General features: G+C 41.7%; 1 protein-coding gene across 1 annotated transcript in view; it reads right to left on the bottom strand.

Moving 5' to 3' along the window:
* Nucleotides 1-594: 594 nt before the first annotated feature.
* Nucleotides 595-14,713, bottom strand: part of LOC103516489 (hemicentin-2-like) — a gene marked incomplete at its 3' end in the record, with an annotated part of 64,855 nt that continues 50,736 nt past the window's right edge. The window contains 14 exon segments of the mRNA XM_026828870.1: nt 595-791; nt 2,619-2,850; nt 3,090-3,210; nt 3,362-3,423; nt 3,426-3,528; nt 4,394-4,657; nt 4,918-5,072; nt 5,629-5,764; nt 5,766-5,785; nt 7,204-7,445; nt 11,754-12,102; nt 12,946-13,031; nt 13,422-13,600; nt 13,709-13,884. Coding sequence (XP_026684671.1) covers nt 595-791; nt 2,619-2,850; nt 3,090-3,210; nt 3,362-3,423; nt 3,426-3,528; nt 4,394-4,657; nt 4,918-5,072; nt 5,629-5,764; nt 5,766-5,785; nt 7,204-7,445; nt 11,754-12,102; nt 12,946-13,031; nt 13,422-13,600; nt 13,709-13,884 — 2,322 coding nt within the window.

Raw genomic sequence — 14,713 nt, 5'->3', positions numbered from 1 at the left:
AAAAAAAAAAAAAAAAAAAAAAAAAAAAAACAGAAAAATGTAAAAATAGAGGAAAAAGAAAGGACGGGCAAAGAAAAAAACAGGGAAGAAGGGAAGAAAAATAATGAAAAAAACGGCAAGAAAGAAAGGAGAAAGTAAAGAGAAGGAAGAAAGGGGAGAAAACAAAACAATTAATATAATAGGGGCGAGATGGCACATATGGTTACCTTTCTGATCCGAGTCCTTGCCTCGCAAATAATACACGACTTATGAATATCTAAACAGACCCCCCAGCTTGTGCCAATTAGATACAAATTGAACCATCAATATCATCCCCACACTTTATTTTGTATCTCCTCCGAGCTAACGAAAGCTTTTGATTGCCGCATTGTTTGTTTTTGTAATCTAGATTACAAGTGCTGACAGCCCTTTCGATCTGAAAGAACACGGAGGTTTAACTAACTTTTTTTCTAGTTAGGTAGTTTAACTAACTGAACTTTTTTTTATGTATTATTATTTTCTTTATATTAGGTACTGAAATGGATGGATGGATAGGATCAAGAAATTGACCAATTTAACAACGAATAAAATATTAAATCGCATAGAGAAAGGGGCCAGAACAATCGCCAACGTCTATTGAAGATGTGGCACTCGGAAGAATACCAGATGAGTCCGAGAATCCCAAATCATCCGATTTGGGTCCCAACTCATCCATCTCCTCTCTAAAGCCTAACAGATGGAACGTAGCGTAGGGGCAGATCTCGTCCTCCATGCCTGGGGAGAATACAACAGGTGACCCGATAAGTTCATATGTGTGTTCATAGAGAAAGAATCAATAAACTTTAATGATGAGCTGCCCAAAGTCTGGGTTGCCAAACGACACAGCATCCACTCAGACAAAATTGTTACATTAAATGAGATTGGAATGATTAAAATTGGTCCCAAAGGTCAAGTTCTATGCCTCCATTGACAAAAAATTGCACTGACATTATTTCAATTGCAAACATTAAACGGGTTACTTTGAGGTGGTCTTGTGTTGACCCAGCACGTAAACGGGAAATATTGTCTTTTTTTACTCATTTGATGAGGGGTATACTAAGTTCAATGTAGCATCTGTTTCATCAGTACGAATTCCCCTTGAGTTATTTATCCATGTAGAATTTTAGATATATAATCTATGAAGTAATCCCTTTAAAGGTATGTGCTGTCGAATCAGTAAAATATAAAATGTTAAATTACAATAGCTCTATCGTTATGATTTATACCTACTGTAGGTAGATAGATACATTTACTGTGTACCTAATTTACACATTTTTACATTTATCACTTTCTACATTCTACATTCAAACTAGAAAAGTACTTGAGCATGCAAATGATTAGTAGAATTGTATGTAAAATTACGGACCTAACATGATCTAAACTACTAACATTCAGTGATCAATAAATTAATAATGTAAACTATTGGGAACTTTCTTTTTTTTTTTTCAAGGGTATCAATAGATATAGATTTTTAGTAACTACCACACATCACACCATCAATATAATTTTCTATTCTATTAAACACTACGTCAGACAAGAGATAAGATGAAAATGAAGGGTTAGATAGGTAGGCGAATATTTTAGGTATTGTGGATTCGACTGATGCAGACCACACACACTCAGACCGTCTGAATGTGAGTGACGGAAAAAGCTCGAACCTAGGTATGTCAGACCGTATGACAGACCTAGCTAACAGACAGACAGTCAGAACGTGTGTGACGGAAAAAGCTCGAACCTAGGTATGTCAGACCGTATGACAGACCTAGCTAACAGACAGACAGTCAGAACGTGTGTGACGGAAAAAGCTCGAACCTAGGTATGGGTTTGATAGAAGGAACTGTAACTGCTAAGGTCTTAGGGTCCCGAAATCAGTACTGAGGAAGACAGGATAGGCGAAAGCCAGCCGTTCCGAGAATGAAGGAGAGAGGGCAGGAAGAGAGACATCCATGCCTATCCAAGAAAGAAAAAATTCCACCCTGGTCGGGATACGAACCCCGCCTCCGCAGGTTGAGAGTCAGTGGTGCTCTTGAACACTCAGCAAATATAAAAAAAAAAGTTTTTTGTCAGCTCACATGGCGTAGTGACGTAGTCACTGCACTCGCCTTGCACGCGGGAGACCCGGGTTCGATTCCCGGTGGGGTCAAGAAATTTGTATCATGCAAATTATTGATTCCGTGACTGGCTATTGCGGGGCCAGCGACCGGTGCCAGCATGGTAGGTAAACATTGGACTTTGCCTCGTGAGGAAAATGAGTAGCTATGTAATATAATGCGCATAGCGACCGGTGCCAGCATGGTAGGTAAACATTGGATACTCGTGAGGAAAATGAGTAGCTATGACATGTAAATGCGCATAGCGACCGGTGCCAGCATGGTAGGTAAACATTGGATGGTAGGATTATTGAGATATTGGGAAAATCCTACAATGCTGCAGTGAGCACGAGATTTGTGACATAATTACACAAAGAAAAGTTCGTGCTTAACTTATGGTCGGGCCATCATTTCTTCAATTCGAACCAGCTGACCTCCGCGGCTAAGTGGGTTGCTTGCACACCGGAGGTATCGGGTTCGACTCCCGACAAGGTCGAAGTATTTTCTCACCCGTTATACGCGGTGACGGATATCTGATAGCGGGAACCACACATGAGATTTTCCAGCGTATATTTCTGTGCCGTGGCGGGGACTTGAACTGTATCCCAGTCCCCGAACTCTGGCTTGTACCGCACCGTATACCCGTGGATAGGTTCCTTGTCGTTCGGGTGAGGCTTGAGCTTCATGGTGATCGAGTTGGTAGTGGTTGTAGTCAACTGAACTTGAGGTAGATAGGGAGGTGCTGTGAATAGAATAGAATACAGAATGTTATTATATTAGTTTTAACTTTTTTTTATGAGAGGCATACTACGGGATGGGCATGCTATGACACAGGCCACATGCGTCTAATGTAGCAGTTGTTTCATCGCTACGAAAGAAAAACGGCGGTGGAACACTCATCTTAAAAAAAAAAAAAAAAAAAAAAAAAAAAGTGGGTGACCGCCCTTTGTAGGGGACAGGGGCGGCAATAAGAGTCATAACCTTGAAGCGCCGCCATTTGAATCAGGATTGGAATGTGATAATTATAAGGTAGCCTAATGTTAACCCGAGTACTCTCCTTAACAACCACAAAAAATTCATCAAAATCGGTTCGTGCCGTTTTCTGGGAAAAGAAGACAATCAAAGGGTCTATCAGCTTGCACAAACAGACACATACATACAGAATTTTGCATTTTTGGGATCCTTTTCGCATCTGACCTAATGACTGTTGTGAAAAGTGACTATAATAAATGTACTGATGAATATAAACTTACCATGTACAATGAGTTTGAATGAGTGACCGTCTCTACTCCAAATGAATTCTGTACAGAGCAAAGTATTCCCTGCATCTTGATCTAGTGGACTGTTTTTGATATAACAGAGATCCTTCCGCGTAAGCGCCTCATTCTGCATGATTGGACTCAAACTTGACTCCTTTTACCTGGAAACCCTAGACAACTACTGCCGGGGCGTCCCACCCGTTAACCGCGGCCTCCCCCCCCCCCAAACCCGATGCTGGATACGCCCATGATCCTAGTAATTCCCAAAATACATCTCTCGATGGCCCTCTGGGTAAATCGCAATTTTTAGTCCGTCCTTCCTTTATTATTACAATGTAAATGCTGTTTCTTTGTGTTATTATGTTTATGTCACAACTTTGGTGCTCACTGCAGCATTGTAGGATTTTCCCAATATCTCAATAATCCTAAAATCCAATGTTTACCTACCATGCTGGCACCGGTCGCTATGCGCATTTATATGTCATAGCTACTCATTTTCCTCACGAGGCTGAGTGGGCCCCGCAACAGCCAGTCACGGAATCAATCATTTGGATGATACAAATTTCTTGACCCCGCCGGGAATCGAACCCGGGTCTCCCGCGTGCAAGGCGAGCGCAGTGACCACTACGCCATGGGAGCTGACGTATCCAACTAAATATAACCGTAACAATCCGAGACAAACTTTATTGAAGAAGGAACTGTAACTACTAAGGTTTTATCGTCTTGAAATAGAAGACAGAAGTGCAGCATAGGAGAGGCTGAATGTACCTTATCTGTTGAGGATAAAGTTCGTCCCTCGGCGAAAATCGAACCCGCGACCTAGCGCTTACAGGGTAGGCGTACTACCTTCCAAGCTAACTGGCTAAACAGGCTAGCTCATAAACTCTTACCTTCCATAAAATAAATTTGCATTGTGTTCAGCATGAATGCTAAAATTTATCACGTGACTTGGACTCGAACCACCAACCTCCAGAATATCCAGATGCAGAGTTTCCCTCATCACTACACTACCGAGGTTGTTCTTACCTTCCATATAATCTCAGGAGCCGGGACTCCCACAGTCAGACAGGGTAGCTTGATATCTTCCGTGTACGTCGCGGTAAAGTTATCGTTAAAGGACGCAATCCTGGCCGGTACGCGGTTGCTAGGCGACAGGGTGACGTTCTTACTAGGCTGTCCTTCACCAATGTTAGTAGAGGCCGTCACGTAGAAGATGTAGTTCTGCTTCTTTTTCAGACCGGATGCCTCATAGGTCATTTGTTGGGAGGAGATTTTCTGGCTCTTGATTTCCTGAAATAGAAATGGAAGAGGTAAAGTCCCGTTCTCACTTGTGAGTTTTATCCGAATGTCCTGTAGGCGATGTAATTTAAATGAGAGTGTTCCCACTACACACGACACGATTTTTTTTTTTCTAAACTACACAAAATGTCCTTGTACGTAGGCAATGTAATTTAAAAATTGAGTCTTCCCACTTAGGCACGAAGGTCGTTTTCGTTTCGCACTTGAACTTTTTTTTTTTTTAAGGATGTCTCCAATGTTTATAAACTTACAGGGACAGCAGTGGAGCTATCATCACGGGGTTCCTCCTTCACATACACAGTATATTGAATAACTTGACCATTGGGTTGTAGTGGCGGTTTCCAGCTCACTAGAATACTCTCTCCTGACATGACCAGTGCCTTGATAGCTGCGGGTGCCTCCGGCACTGAAATAGAATGGACAGGGTTAGTCCAGTAGAGAGGTCTGGGTTCGAAGCTCACCATCGACAAAAATTGTATTCGTTGTTTCGTTAATAAAGAGGGGGGGAGGGGGGGGGGAAGGGAATTTTTATTAACTGTGTTAAGCATACTTAAATGCTTGTCACAAATATTCGTTCCCCGATTATTACATCTAGATAATTTTATGACTGTTGACTTGGACTCGAACCAACACCCTCCAGATCTAAAGTCCAACGGGTTAACTACTCTACCACTGAGGGTTGGTGTTCTTTGGTAAATATTTAAACGGGTTACAGAATTACTTTTTGTGTGTTCTCGTGTTAAGCAAGCACCTAAATGAGATGTAGGTACTGCGTTAGTTTCGCTTTTCCCCCCGCATCTGATGGAGGATATACTACGAGTGTACTGACCAGCCACTCAATATCGAGTGGGCCTGAACAGGTCCGCCTGTCAGGTCTACCTGACAATGTACTAAGTGTTTCGGTCTTACGACATTTTTCTTAAATGCTCTGTTTATACTAAAAAAACAATAGATGAACATACCATCTATGTTCTGCTGGACAATGAATAGGGGCACTCTCACTCCATCTCCCCCCAGAAAGTATCGCTGAATCTGCATCGCTGTAGTTAGTGAACTTCTCAGGCCATGTAGAATTGTCTCGCTAGAGGGCGTGATTTTCAGTATCCTTTGTGTTCTCATCTGAAATTGAAATGGAATTAGAATGAATTAGCGCGAACGTCTCTATTTAGCTAGTAGATTGTTTGTGTGTATATTTATTAGTAAGTGCTAGGTCCGCGGTACCGTTCCAAATTTCGAACCGTCCATCGGGGTGCAATTTTCCGTAAAATCCTGATGGATCAATTGGGTTCTCTGACAGTGGTTTTCTCGATTGTACGAATTTTATATCGTGGACCGTGTAAACAACGTGTTATATCATGCTGTATTACTTACCATCCATGGTCGCTAAGTACCATAGCACTTCCTTGTTCCCTCGGTCATCAACCGTCTTAAAGGTCGGATCATACCGTTAGCGTAATGCAGGAGGCGGTGATACGCATGAACCCGATAGGTTTGAGATCGTCAGTGTAGTACTGGTTGATTATGCCTGAACTAGCATTGTCAGGGGTTACCTCAGCGGTGTACTGTATTGGACCGTCCAATCAGAATTGGGAACGATGGGTCAACATATCCTATTGTTCAAGCGCTGACACCTGACGTGAGTTTTGGAGTGTACGTCTCTGAAATTGAGTAACATTGTTTTTATATAGTGAACTGTGAACTAGCGGATGTTACATGTTGTATGCTACATAAGCGTACACGACTTGTCCTACCTCGCTGGATGTAGTGGTCCATGGCGCTCACCTGGTAAGCCTTTGGTTCAATCACCTAGCCGTATGTCATTGGTATCGGAGATACCCATAGATACTTCGGATGTCAGTGACAACAGTTGTTATAACATGTTAGTGGTTTATTACATACCAATGTGTCGCCTTAGGTCCATACACCACCTTGTAACCTATTGATAACACCGTTAGCCGTAATCAGGGGGCGGAGGATACCCGAGTTATTACTCAAGAAGGCTGCAGTGGTACGGACATGTTCAGAGACGAGAGGAGAACTATGTAGGAAAGAAAATTGCGAGACTGGAAGTGGAAGGCAAGCGAGGGAGAGGTAGACCAAAGAAGAAATGGGAAAATTGTATAAATGAAGATCTGCGTGAGAAGGGGCTGTCCGGAAATGAGGTGCATAACAGAGCGGACTGGAAGAGACTGACGCGAAATGCCGACCCCACTTGAGTGGGATAAGGCAAAGAAGAAGAAGAAGAAGAAGAAGAAGATTGAAACTTGTTTACAAAGTGAAGTTGTTGTTTTCAAATATCGGGGACTTGGCCATTAGGGAACTTATGTATTTATAAGGGCATGGCCAAACTTGTAGAAAAGGCATGGCCAAAAAAATACGGGAACAAGTATTGCAAACCGTCCAAATTTTCAAAATCGGGAAATGGGTGCAAATATCCGTTTTAGGGTCCCCTGAAAGTGGTTTTTAGCCCATGGTTTGTACGAATTTTATATAGTGAACTGTGTACAACAGGTGTTATAACATGTTGTATTACTTACCATACCATGTGTCGCTAGGTCCATACACCACCTTGTAACCTTTGATCACACCGTTAGCCGTAATCAGGGGCGGAGATACCCATGACACCCGGATGGTTTGAGAGGTCAGTGTGGTACAGGTGTTATCCTGAGGGGGCTGCTCAGGGGTTCCCTCAGCGGTGTACTGTTTGACTTCCTCAGACATTGGGCCCGGGCCTAGCTTGTTCAGCGCCTGCACTACTACGGAGTATTGAGTGTACGTTCTGAAATTGAGTAGACATTGTTTTAGTCTGAGAGCTAGCGATGTCAATTTTACCTCATAAGGTACACAACTTTCCTACCTCGGTGGTGTAGTGGTCAAGGCGCTCGCCTGGTAGGAGGGCGTGGGTTCAATCCCAGCCGAGGTATGGAATTTTATCCTCAATATAATTTGAGAATTTGACCACAATAATAGGAGGGCGTGGGTTCAATCCCAGCCGAGGTATGGAATTTTATCCTCAATATAAATTGAGAATTTGACCACAATAATAGTCTATGTACCTATAGTTATACTTCTATACCTGCCTCGGTGGTGTAGTGGTCAAGGCGCTCGCCTGGTAAACAGGAGGGCGTGGTTCAATCCCAGCCGAGGTATGGAATTTTATCCTCAATATAATTTGAGAATTTGACCACAATAATAGTAGTAGCCTACTGATGGATTAAAGGGACTTTACAGTCCTATGCGAGCAGTATAAATAAGCACTATTATTATTATAATTTTCGACCAGTAGGTTTGTTGAGGAAAGGTGAGCGAACACAGAAACTGGAAGTCTTAGTGGCCAAATCGGGATATTTTTCCTGGTACAGCCGTTTGAAAATTTGATGATTAGAAAAATTACATGTTTTATAAGACGTAGAATCACTTAATTGAAGATGTCAGAAAATTTTAGACGAAAATATTAAGGAAAGGAGAACTTATTCTAAAAAACGTTCGAAATCGCCGAGGGTACCCGGATACCTCTTCAGTAGGATTAGGGTTATAAAGTGCATACAATACAGGCAATTGACGGAAAGTTGTTGGTGTTGGTGGTGTTGTTGTTGTTTACAAATGTCTGGAATTTTGACCATTAGGCCTTTTTCCTACGCGCATCTCAATATTTGTCTACAATATCATTGCTGCCTTCCAGGGCTGGACAGGAATTTAGATGGGTCTGATTTATAGGAGTATTGACGGAAAGTACTGTGGGGGAAGACAGAACGGAGCGTAAGTACTCGATAGAAATGGTAACAGAAGGTAAGTCACCTAAAATATCGAGCCTAACTTACTCCATAGAAATGGTAACAGAAGGTAAGCCACCTAAAATATCTGGTCTAATTCTCAATTTCTCAATACCTGATGGACGCCACTTATGCTCAGACCGCGGATCTGAGACCCAGGTCTGTCAGACGGTGTGAGCTTGAGACCTAGGTCTCAAGCTTACACCGTCCCGCTACAGCTTATCCCGCTACACACGTCCCGACTGTCTGACAGACGATCGCGGTATGCCAGACAGTCTGAGTGTGAGTGGCTGGCCTAAAATTTAGCTTTTTTTAAGAGGTTTGACAGAGGGAACTGTAACTGCTATGGTCTTATCGTCCCGAAATTGAAGAGAGAAGGAAGACAGGATAGGCGAAAGCCAGCCGTTCCGAGAACGAACGTTATCCCATCAGGATAAAATCCGCCCCGGGCGGGAATCGAACCCGCGGCCTAGTGTTTACAAGGCAGACGCACTACCAACTAGGCTGGCCTAAAATTTAGTTTGAATAATAAGATTCCCCCTTATTCTCTAATTTCATTTACCTCTATCTAGCCCTATGAGGTTTAGAAGCACTACCCCGGAACGTGAGATAAACTTCAGGGTAATTCCTGATGGTCTGGAAAAGTCAGAAAATTCTGGTTTACGACGGGATTCGAACCCGCCACCTCCGGATCAAAAGCTACTAACTCGACCACGGAGCCAGACCGATAATTACTTCCTTGGTTTCTTAAACCATTAATTTTTAGTAATCTTTTTCTAATCTCACCTAATCCTAATCTAAGTCATATTACTTCCTTGGTTTCTTAAACCATTAATTTTTAGTAATCTTTTTCTAATCTCACCTAATCCTAATCTAAGTCATACCTATGTAGGTAGGTAGGTACTCGTATATTGTTCAACTTATAAAATAGGGTATCAGCCATGATATAACCCCCTCGATGTGAAAGAGGATCATATCTGAACTAACAAATGAAATTCAAACAAAGTGCTTTTAAAAAGTGGTGAAGATTTTATTGAAAAAAGATGGAAAAACTTACAAAGTAAAGAAGAACAAGACAAGGTGTGAGAAAGATAGAAAACAATGCGTGCACTGGAAAATCAAACAAAAGAGAAAAAAACAAATTTGTAAGTAAATTAAAATAAAAAGCGATTTTATTAAAGTGGTGTGGATTTCATGCAATGAAAAACAAAAGACATGCAGCAGCCAAACGTAAGAAAAGAAAAATAAAGAAAACTAGAAAGACAAGGAGATAAGGAGAAGAAGAGGAAGAAGGAGGGGAGAGGAGCATCTTCGAATTTCAAAACCAATTCGAATTTCCTATGAAAAGTTCAAGCTTTTCGTCAAATCCAAGCTTTTGCAAATGCCATGGTTAGGTTAGAGCGCGCAACCAAAGTTAGAGAGGTACGAGGATTCCATACAAAACTGGAGAGAGCGGTATAGCGGAACAGAATCACAAGCCGAAAAGGGGATAAAAAATTGGGGACTCAAACACGTGACCAAATGTCACAAAACATTCAACAAAGACGAGGTATAAAATTGTCACAAGCGCGGGAAAAACAGTGACATATAACACGCTCGTTAAGTCAAACTTTTCAAGTCAGCAGGAAAACCAAAAAGCTAGATCAGCATCAAGCTTGATGAGGAAATGAAAATCCTCAGAAGCCACAGAAAACAAAAAATATTCCTCGGTCAACCAAAAACGACAAAAATTTCGACAAAAAACAAAACACTCAATCGTAGCTCCTCCCAAGATTTTTGAAGACCGCAGTAAAATGTTGGATCAGCATAACGCACACCTTCACAAATTCAGAAGGAAGTCAGGAACCATCCAGAGATTCAGAATCTAAGGTAGCTAAAGGAAGTCAGCAGGAAAACCAAAAAGCTAGATCAGCATCAAGCCTGATGAGGAAATGAAAATCCTCGGAAGCCACAGAAAACAAAAATATTCCTCGGTCAACCAAAAACGACAAAAATTTCGACAAAAAACAAAACACTCAATCGTAGCTCATCCCAAGATTTTTGAAGACCGCAGTAAAATGTTGGATCAGCATAACGCACACCTTCACAAATTCAGAAGGAAGTCAGGGCCCATCCAGAGATTCAGAATCTAAGGTAGCTAAAGGTAAGGTCAAGTAAAACTGCTGATCTGATTATAAAAATCTTTCTCGATTCTTTCTCGATCGTAGCTCCTCCCAAGATTTTTGAAGACCGCAGTAAAATGTTGGATCAGCATAACGCACACCTTCACAAATTCAGAAGGAAGTCAGGGACCATCCAGAGATTCAGAATCTGAGGTAGCTAAAGGTAAGCCACAGAAAACAAAAATATTCCTCGGTCAACCAAAAACGACAAAAATTTCGACAAAAAACAAAACACTCAATCGTAGCTCATCCCAAAATTTTTGAAGACCGCAGTAAAATGTTGGATCAGCACCACGCACACCTTCACAAATTCAGAAGGAAGTCAGGGACCATCCAGGGATTCAGAATCTAAGGTAGCTAAAGGTAAGGTCAAGTAATACTGCTGATCTGATTATAAAAATCGCCAAAGAATCACAAGTGTTCTCGAAGAATCAAATTCGGTTTCGGGCTTTTTCCTGTTTCAAAATTGGTGAAACATACCTTGAGTTTTCGTTTATTTCAGTGTGCATTCTTTGCATAGCAATATTCTCAGCTGCAATATTAAAGTATCTGTTTACATTACATGATCATTAATTTTCATATTGTTTTATTTTTTTGCTGACGATAAAAATATTCTCAGCTGCAATATTAAAGTATCTGTTTACATTACATGATCATTAATTTTCATATTGTTTTATTTTTTTGCTGACGATAAAATACACTTGTCTCTCAAAAATGACGGTAAAGTTACATCTACTTATTCTGCAGCGGCATTCTGTTTGAAAGTTTTATGGTTTTAGTACGGATGAATGGAGGACCATGGAAAAACAAATCTGTCATCTGTCAGGGACGAAAGACATTTGCTGAAAAAAATCTCCACATTAAAAAAGTGCAAAAAATAAACTGAAATAGAATAAAAGCAAATTAAATGTCCGATATGACCACGACAAAGGTGTCCCTTGAAAAAAAAAACGTAAAAAAAAGAGGGCAAAAATTCTTGGGAAAAAGATAAAAACCTAAAAAATTGTACAAAATTAAAAATGGTCTCTAAAAAGTGTTTTACTGTGCAGCGGTGCACTAACTAACAGACTAGAGGGGGCAGAGAGCACAGGGCAGACAGTTATGTACAAAGCATGGCCTGGACAACTCAATACCGGTCACACTGAGACTAGCCGACTGAGCGACTTTGCCTGCCGGGTTGCCAGCTTCACACGTATAGTTTCCGAGGGCAAACAGTTATGTACAAAGCATGGCCTGGACAACTCAATACCGGTCACACTGAGACTAGCCGACTGAGCGACTTTGCCTGCCGGATTGCCAGCTTCACACGTATAGCTGCCAGCGTTATGTGACGTCACACTATGCAGCATGAGCAAGCTCGTTTGGCGGCCCACATTGACGGCCGAAGCACTCTGCGTGTTATCGTCTATACGCTTGCCGTTCAGATACCACGAGAAAAATATCGGATGGTCACCCTTGGACACGACGCAGGTCAGCTGAACATAGTCCCCTTGGGAAACATCTTGCGCGGAAATGGTTAAAGGAAGCAAGAGTGGAATATCTGTTGACAGGACGAGGAGAGAATTAGCCGGACTTGAAGTTTGGTTGGGGGTTTATTTGACCGTAAGGGGATGGTTGGATTACCTCCGTTGAGGAGATTTGAGATTTAGAGATAACGAAATGGACACGTGAGGAATTCAGGTCGAATATGATTGGATGAGCTGCAGAACCAATAAGAGAACTTGATGAAAAAGGACGAGGAGAGAATTAGCCGGACTTGAAGTTTGGTTGGGGGTTTATTTGACCGTAAGGGGATGGTTGGATTACCTCCGTTGAGGAGAATTGAGATTTAGATATAACGAAATGGACACGTGAGGAGTTCAGGTCGAATATGATTGGATGAGCTGCTGAACCAATAGAAGAACTTGATGAAAATTGATAAAGGAGAAAATTTGAAAGCAAAAGAAAAAATAAAACATAATAAAAATAAGATTACCTGACTATTAAGATTAGGAAAAGAAAAGTTTAACTGAAGCTTTTACTCTTGGACACACGAAATGTGTAGTAAAGAGAATGGTAAATCTGCTGACGAAGAGTGTTGAATAGTGAATGTGATAAGAAGGTCAACCTGTTTTGATCGAAGAAAGGAGTAAAAACAAAATGGCGACGAAAAGAGTCATGCAGCAGTGCTAAAGAGCTGAATTAGGACATCTAGGACACAGAAACAACAGTTAAACGTTCTTCTACTTGGGCACAACCACCCATGGAGGGCCAGTGCCCGGCTACGGGGCTAAGTACCCTTGACTTGGAGAGTGGAGGAGTGGGAGGTGTTGCCTGCATCTAAATGGGTAGTATTGTGTCTTACCCTGTACGCTGATAGTAATGACAGCACTTAGTCCTGACCCAATACCATTGACAGCTTCAGACAGATAGTAGCCCTGATAAAAGGTACTGTGGGGGAAGACAGAACGGAGCGTAAGTACTCGATAGAAATGGTAACAGAAGGTAAGTCACCTAAAATATCGAGCCTAACTAGCTCGATAGAAATGGTAACAGAGGCTAAGCCACCTAAAATATCTAGCCTAATTCTCAATTTCTCAATACCTGATGGACGCCACTTATGCTCAGACCGCGATCTGAGACCCAGGTCTGTCAGACGGTGTGAACTTGAGACCTAGGTCTCAAGCTTATCCCGCTACACAAAAACAAAATGGCGACGAAAAGAGTCATGCAGCAGTGCTAAAGAGCTGAATTAGGACATCTAGGACACAGAAACAACAGTTAAACGTCCTTATACTTGGGCACAACCACCCATGGAGGGCCAGTGCCCTTCTACGAGGCTAAGTACCCTTGACTTGGAGAGTGGAGGAGTGGGAGGTGTTGCCAGCAGGACTAGATACAAGGCAGGAGTAATTGCCAGCGTCATCCAAGGACAGATGTGAGAACGTCAGCATCAACGTAGTATCGTCAAGACGTTGAGAGCGTCGGAAGTTACTCGTGCTTGTCAGAGACGCATTGTCCTTGAACCAGGACATTTCAAAAGGAGGATCACCAGAACTAACCGTACACAAAAAAAAAAAAAAAAAAAAAAAAAAAAAAAAAATCGTGACGAAATATTCGTTTCGTGCAGTTGTGAACTTCGGCCGTAACTTCGATGACTTTGGTTGGATGGAAGAGTACTCACCAGCAGCCTTCTTCCACGTGACTTGGGGCTTGGGAAATCCATCAGCCTTGCATTCTACCTTAGCGTCACTGCCCTGGGCAAACGCCTTGTCTGAAGGCTCCAGGATCCATCGTGGTGGTACTGTGGGGGAAGACAGAACGGAGCGTAAGTACTCGATAGAAATGGTAACAGAAGGTAAGTCACCTAAAATATCGAGCCTAACTTAATCGAAACTAACTAACTCGATAGAAATGGTAACAGAAGGTAAGTCACCTAAAATATCGAGTCTAACTTAATCGAAACTAACTAACTCGATAGAAATGGTAACAGAAGGTAAGTCACCTAAAATATCGAGTCTAACTAACTCGATAGAAGTGGTAACAGAGGCTAAGCCACCTAAAATATCTAGTCTAATTCTCAATTTCTCAATACCTGATAGACGTCACTTATGCTCAGACCGCGGATCTGAGACCCAGGTCTGTCAGACGGTGTGAGCTTGGGACCATGGTCTCAAGCTTATCCCGCTACACACGTCCCAACTGTCTATCCGGATTGTTCGGCCTCAGATCTTTGTAGTCACCGGGGGAATTTCCTGTGAAAGAAAATCAAATGTAGGATAATCCTGTAAGAAATCGAGCGAAAAACTACAACATTTCATTCAAAAGTGGCCAGTTAAAAGGACCTTGTTAACCCAGCATTTTTTTTATAAATGTTGGCAGACTCAAAATAAAAAGTAGCCAATTCTGTTTTCCTTCACCATAGTCTCTTACCTATCAATCATAAAATTAACGTATTATTCACACAGCAAAATTTTCAAAATTTTGCCCAATTTTTCTTCGTCCAAATTTTCCTTTGTCCAAAGTTACAATTTTCCGAAATTTCCCTCCTTGGCAATGTGGACACACTTCATTCATTTGTATACGCCTCGAGGCCGCCACAAAAAAAAAAAAAAAAAAAAAAAAAAAAACAG

Source organism: Diaphorina citri, unplaced genomic scaffold (assembly GCF_000475195.1).
Source record: "Diaphorina citri unplaced genomic scaffold, Diaci psyllid genome assembly version 1.1 scaffold1579, whole genome shotgun sequence".
NCBI classification, from domain to species: Eukaryota; Metazoa; Arthropoda; class Insecta; order Hemiptera; family Psyllidae; genus Diaphorina; species Diaphorina citri.
This window is presented reverse-complemented; position numbering and strand designations above follow the sequence as displayed.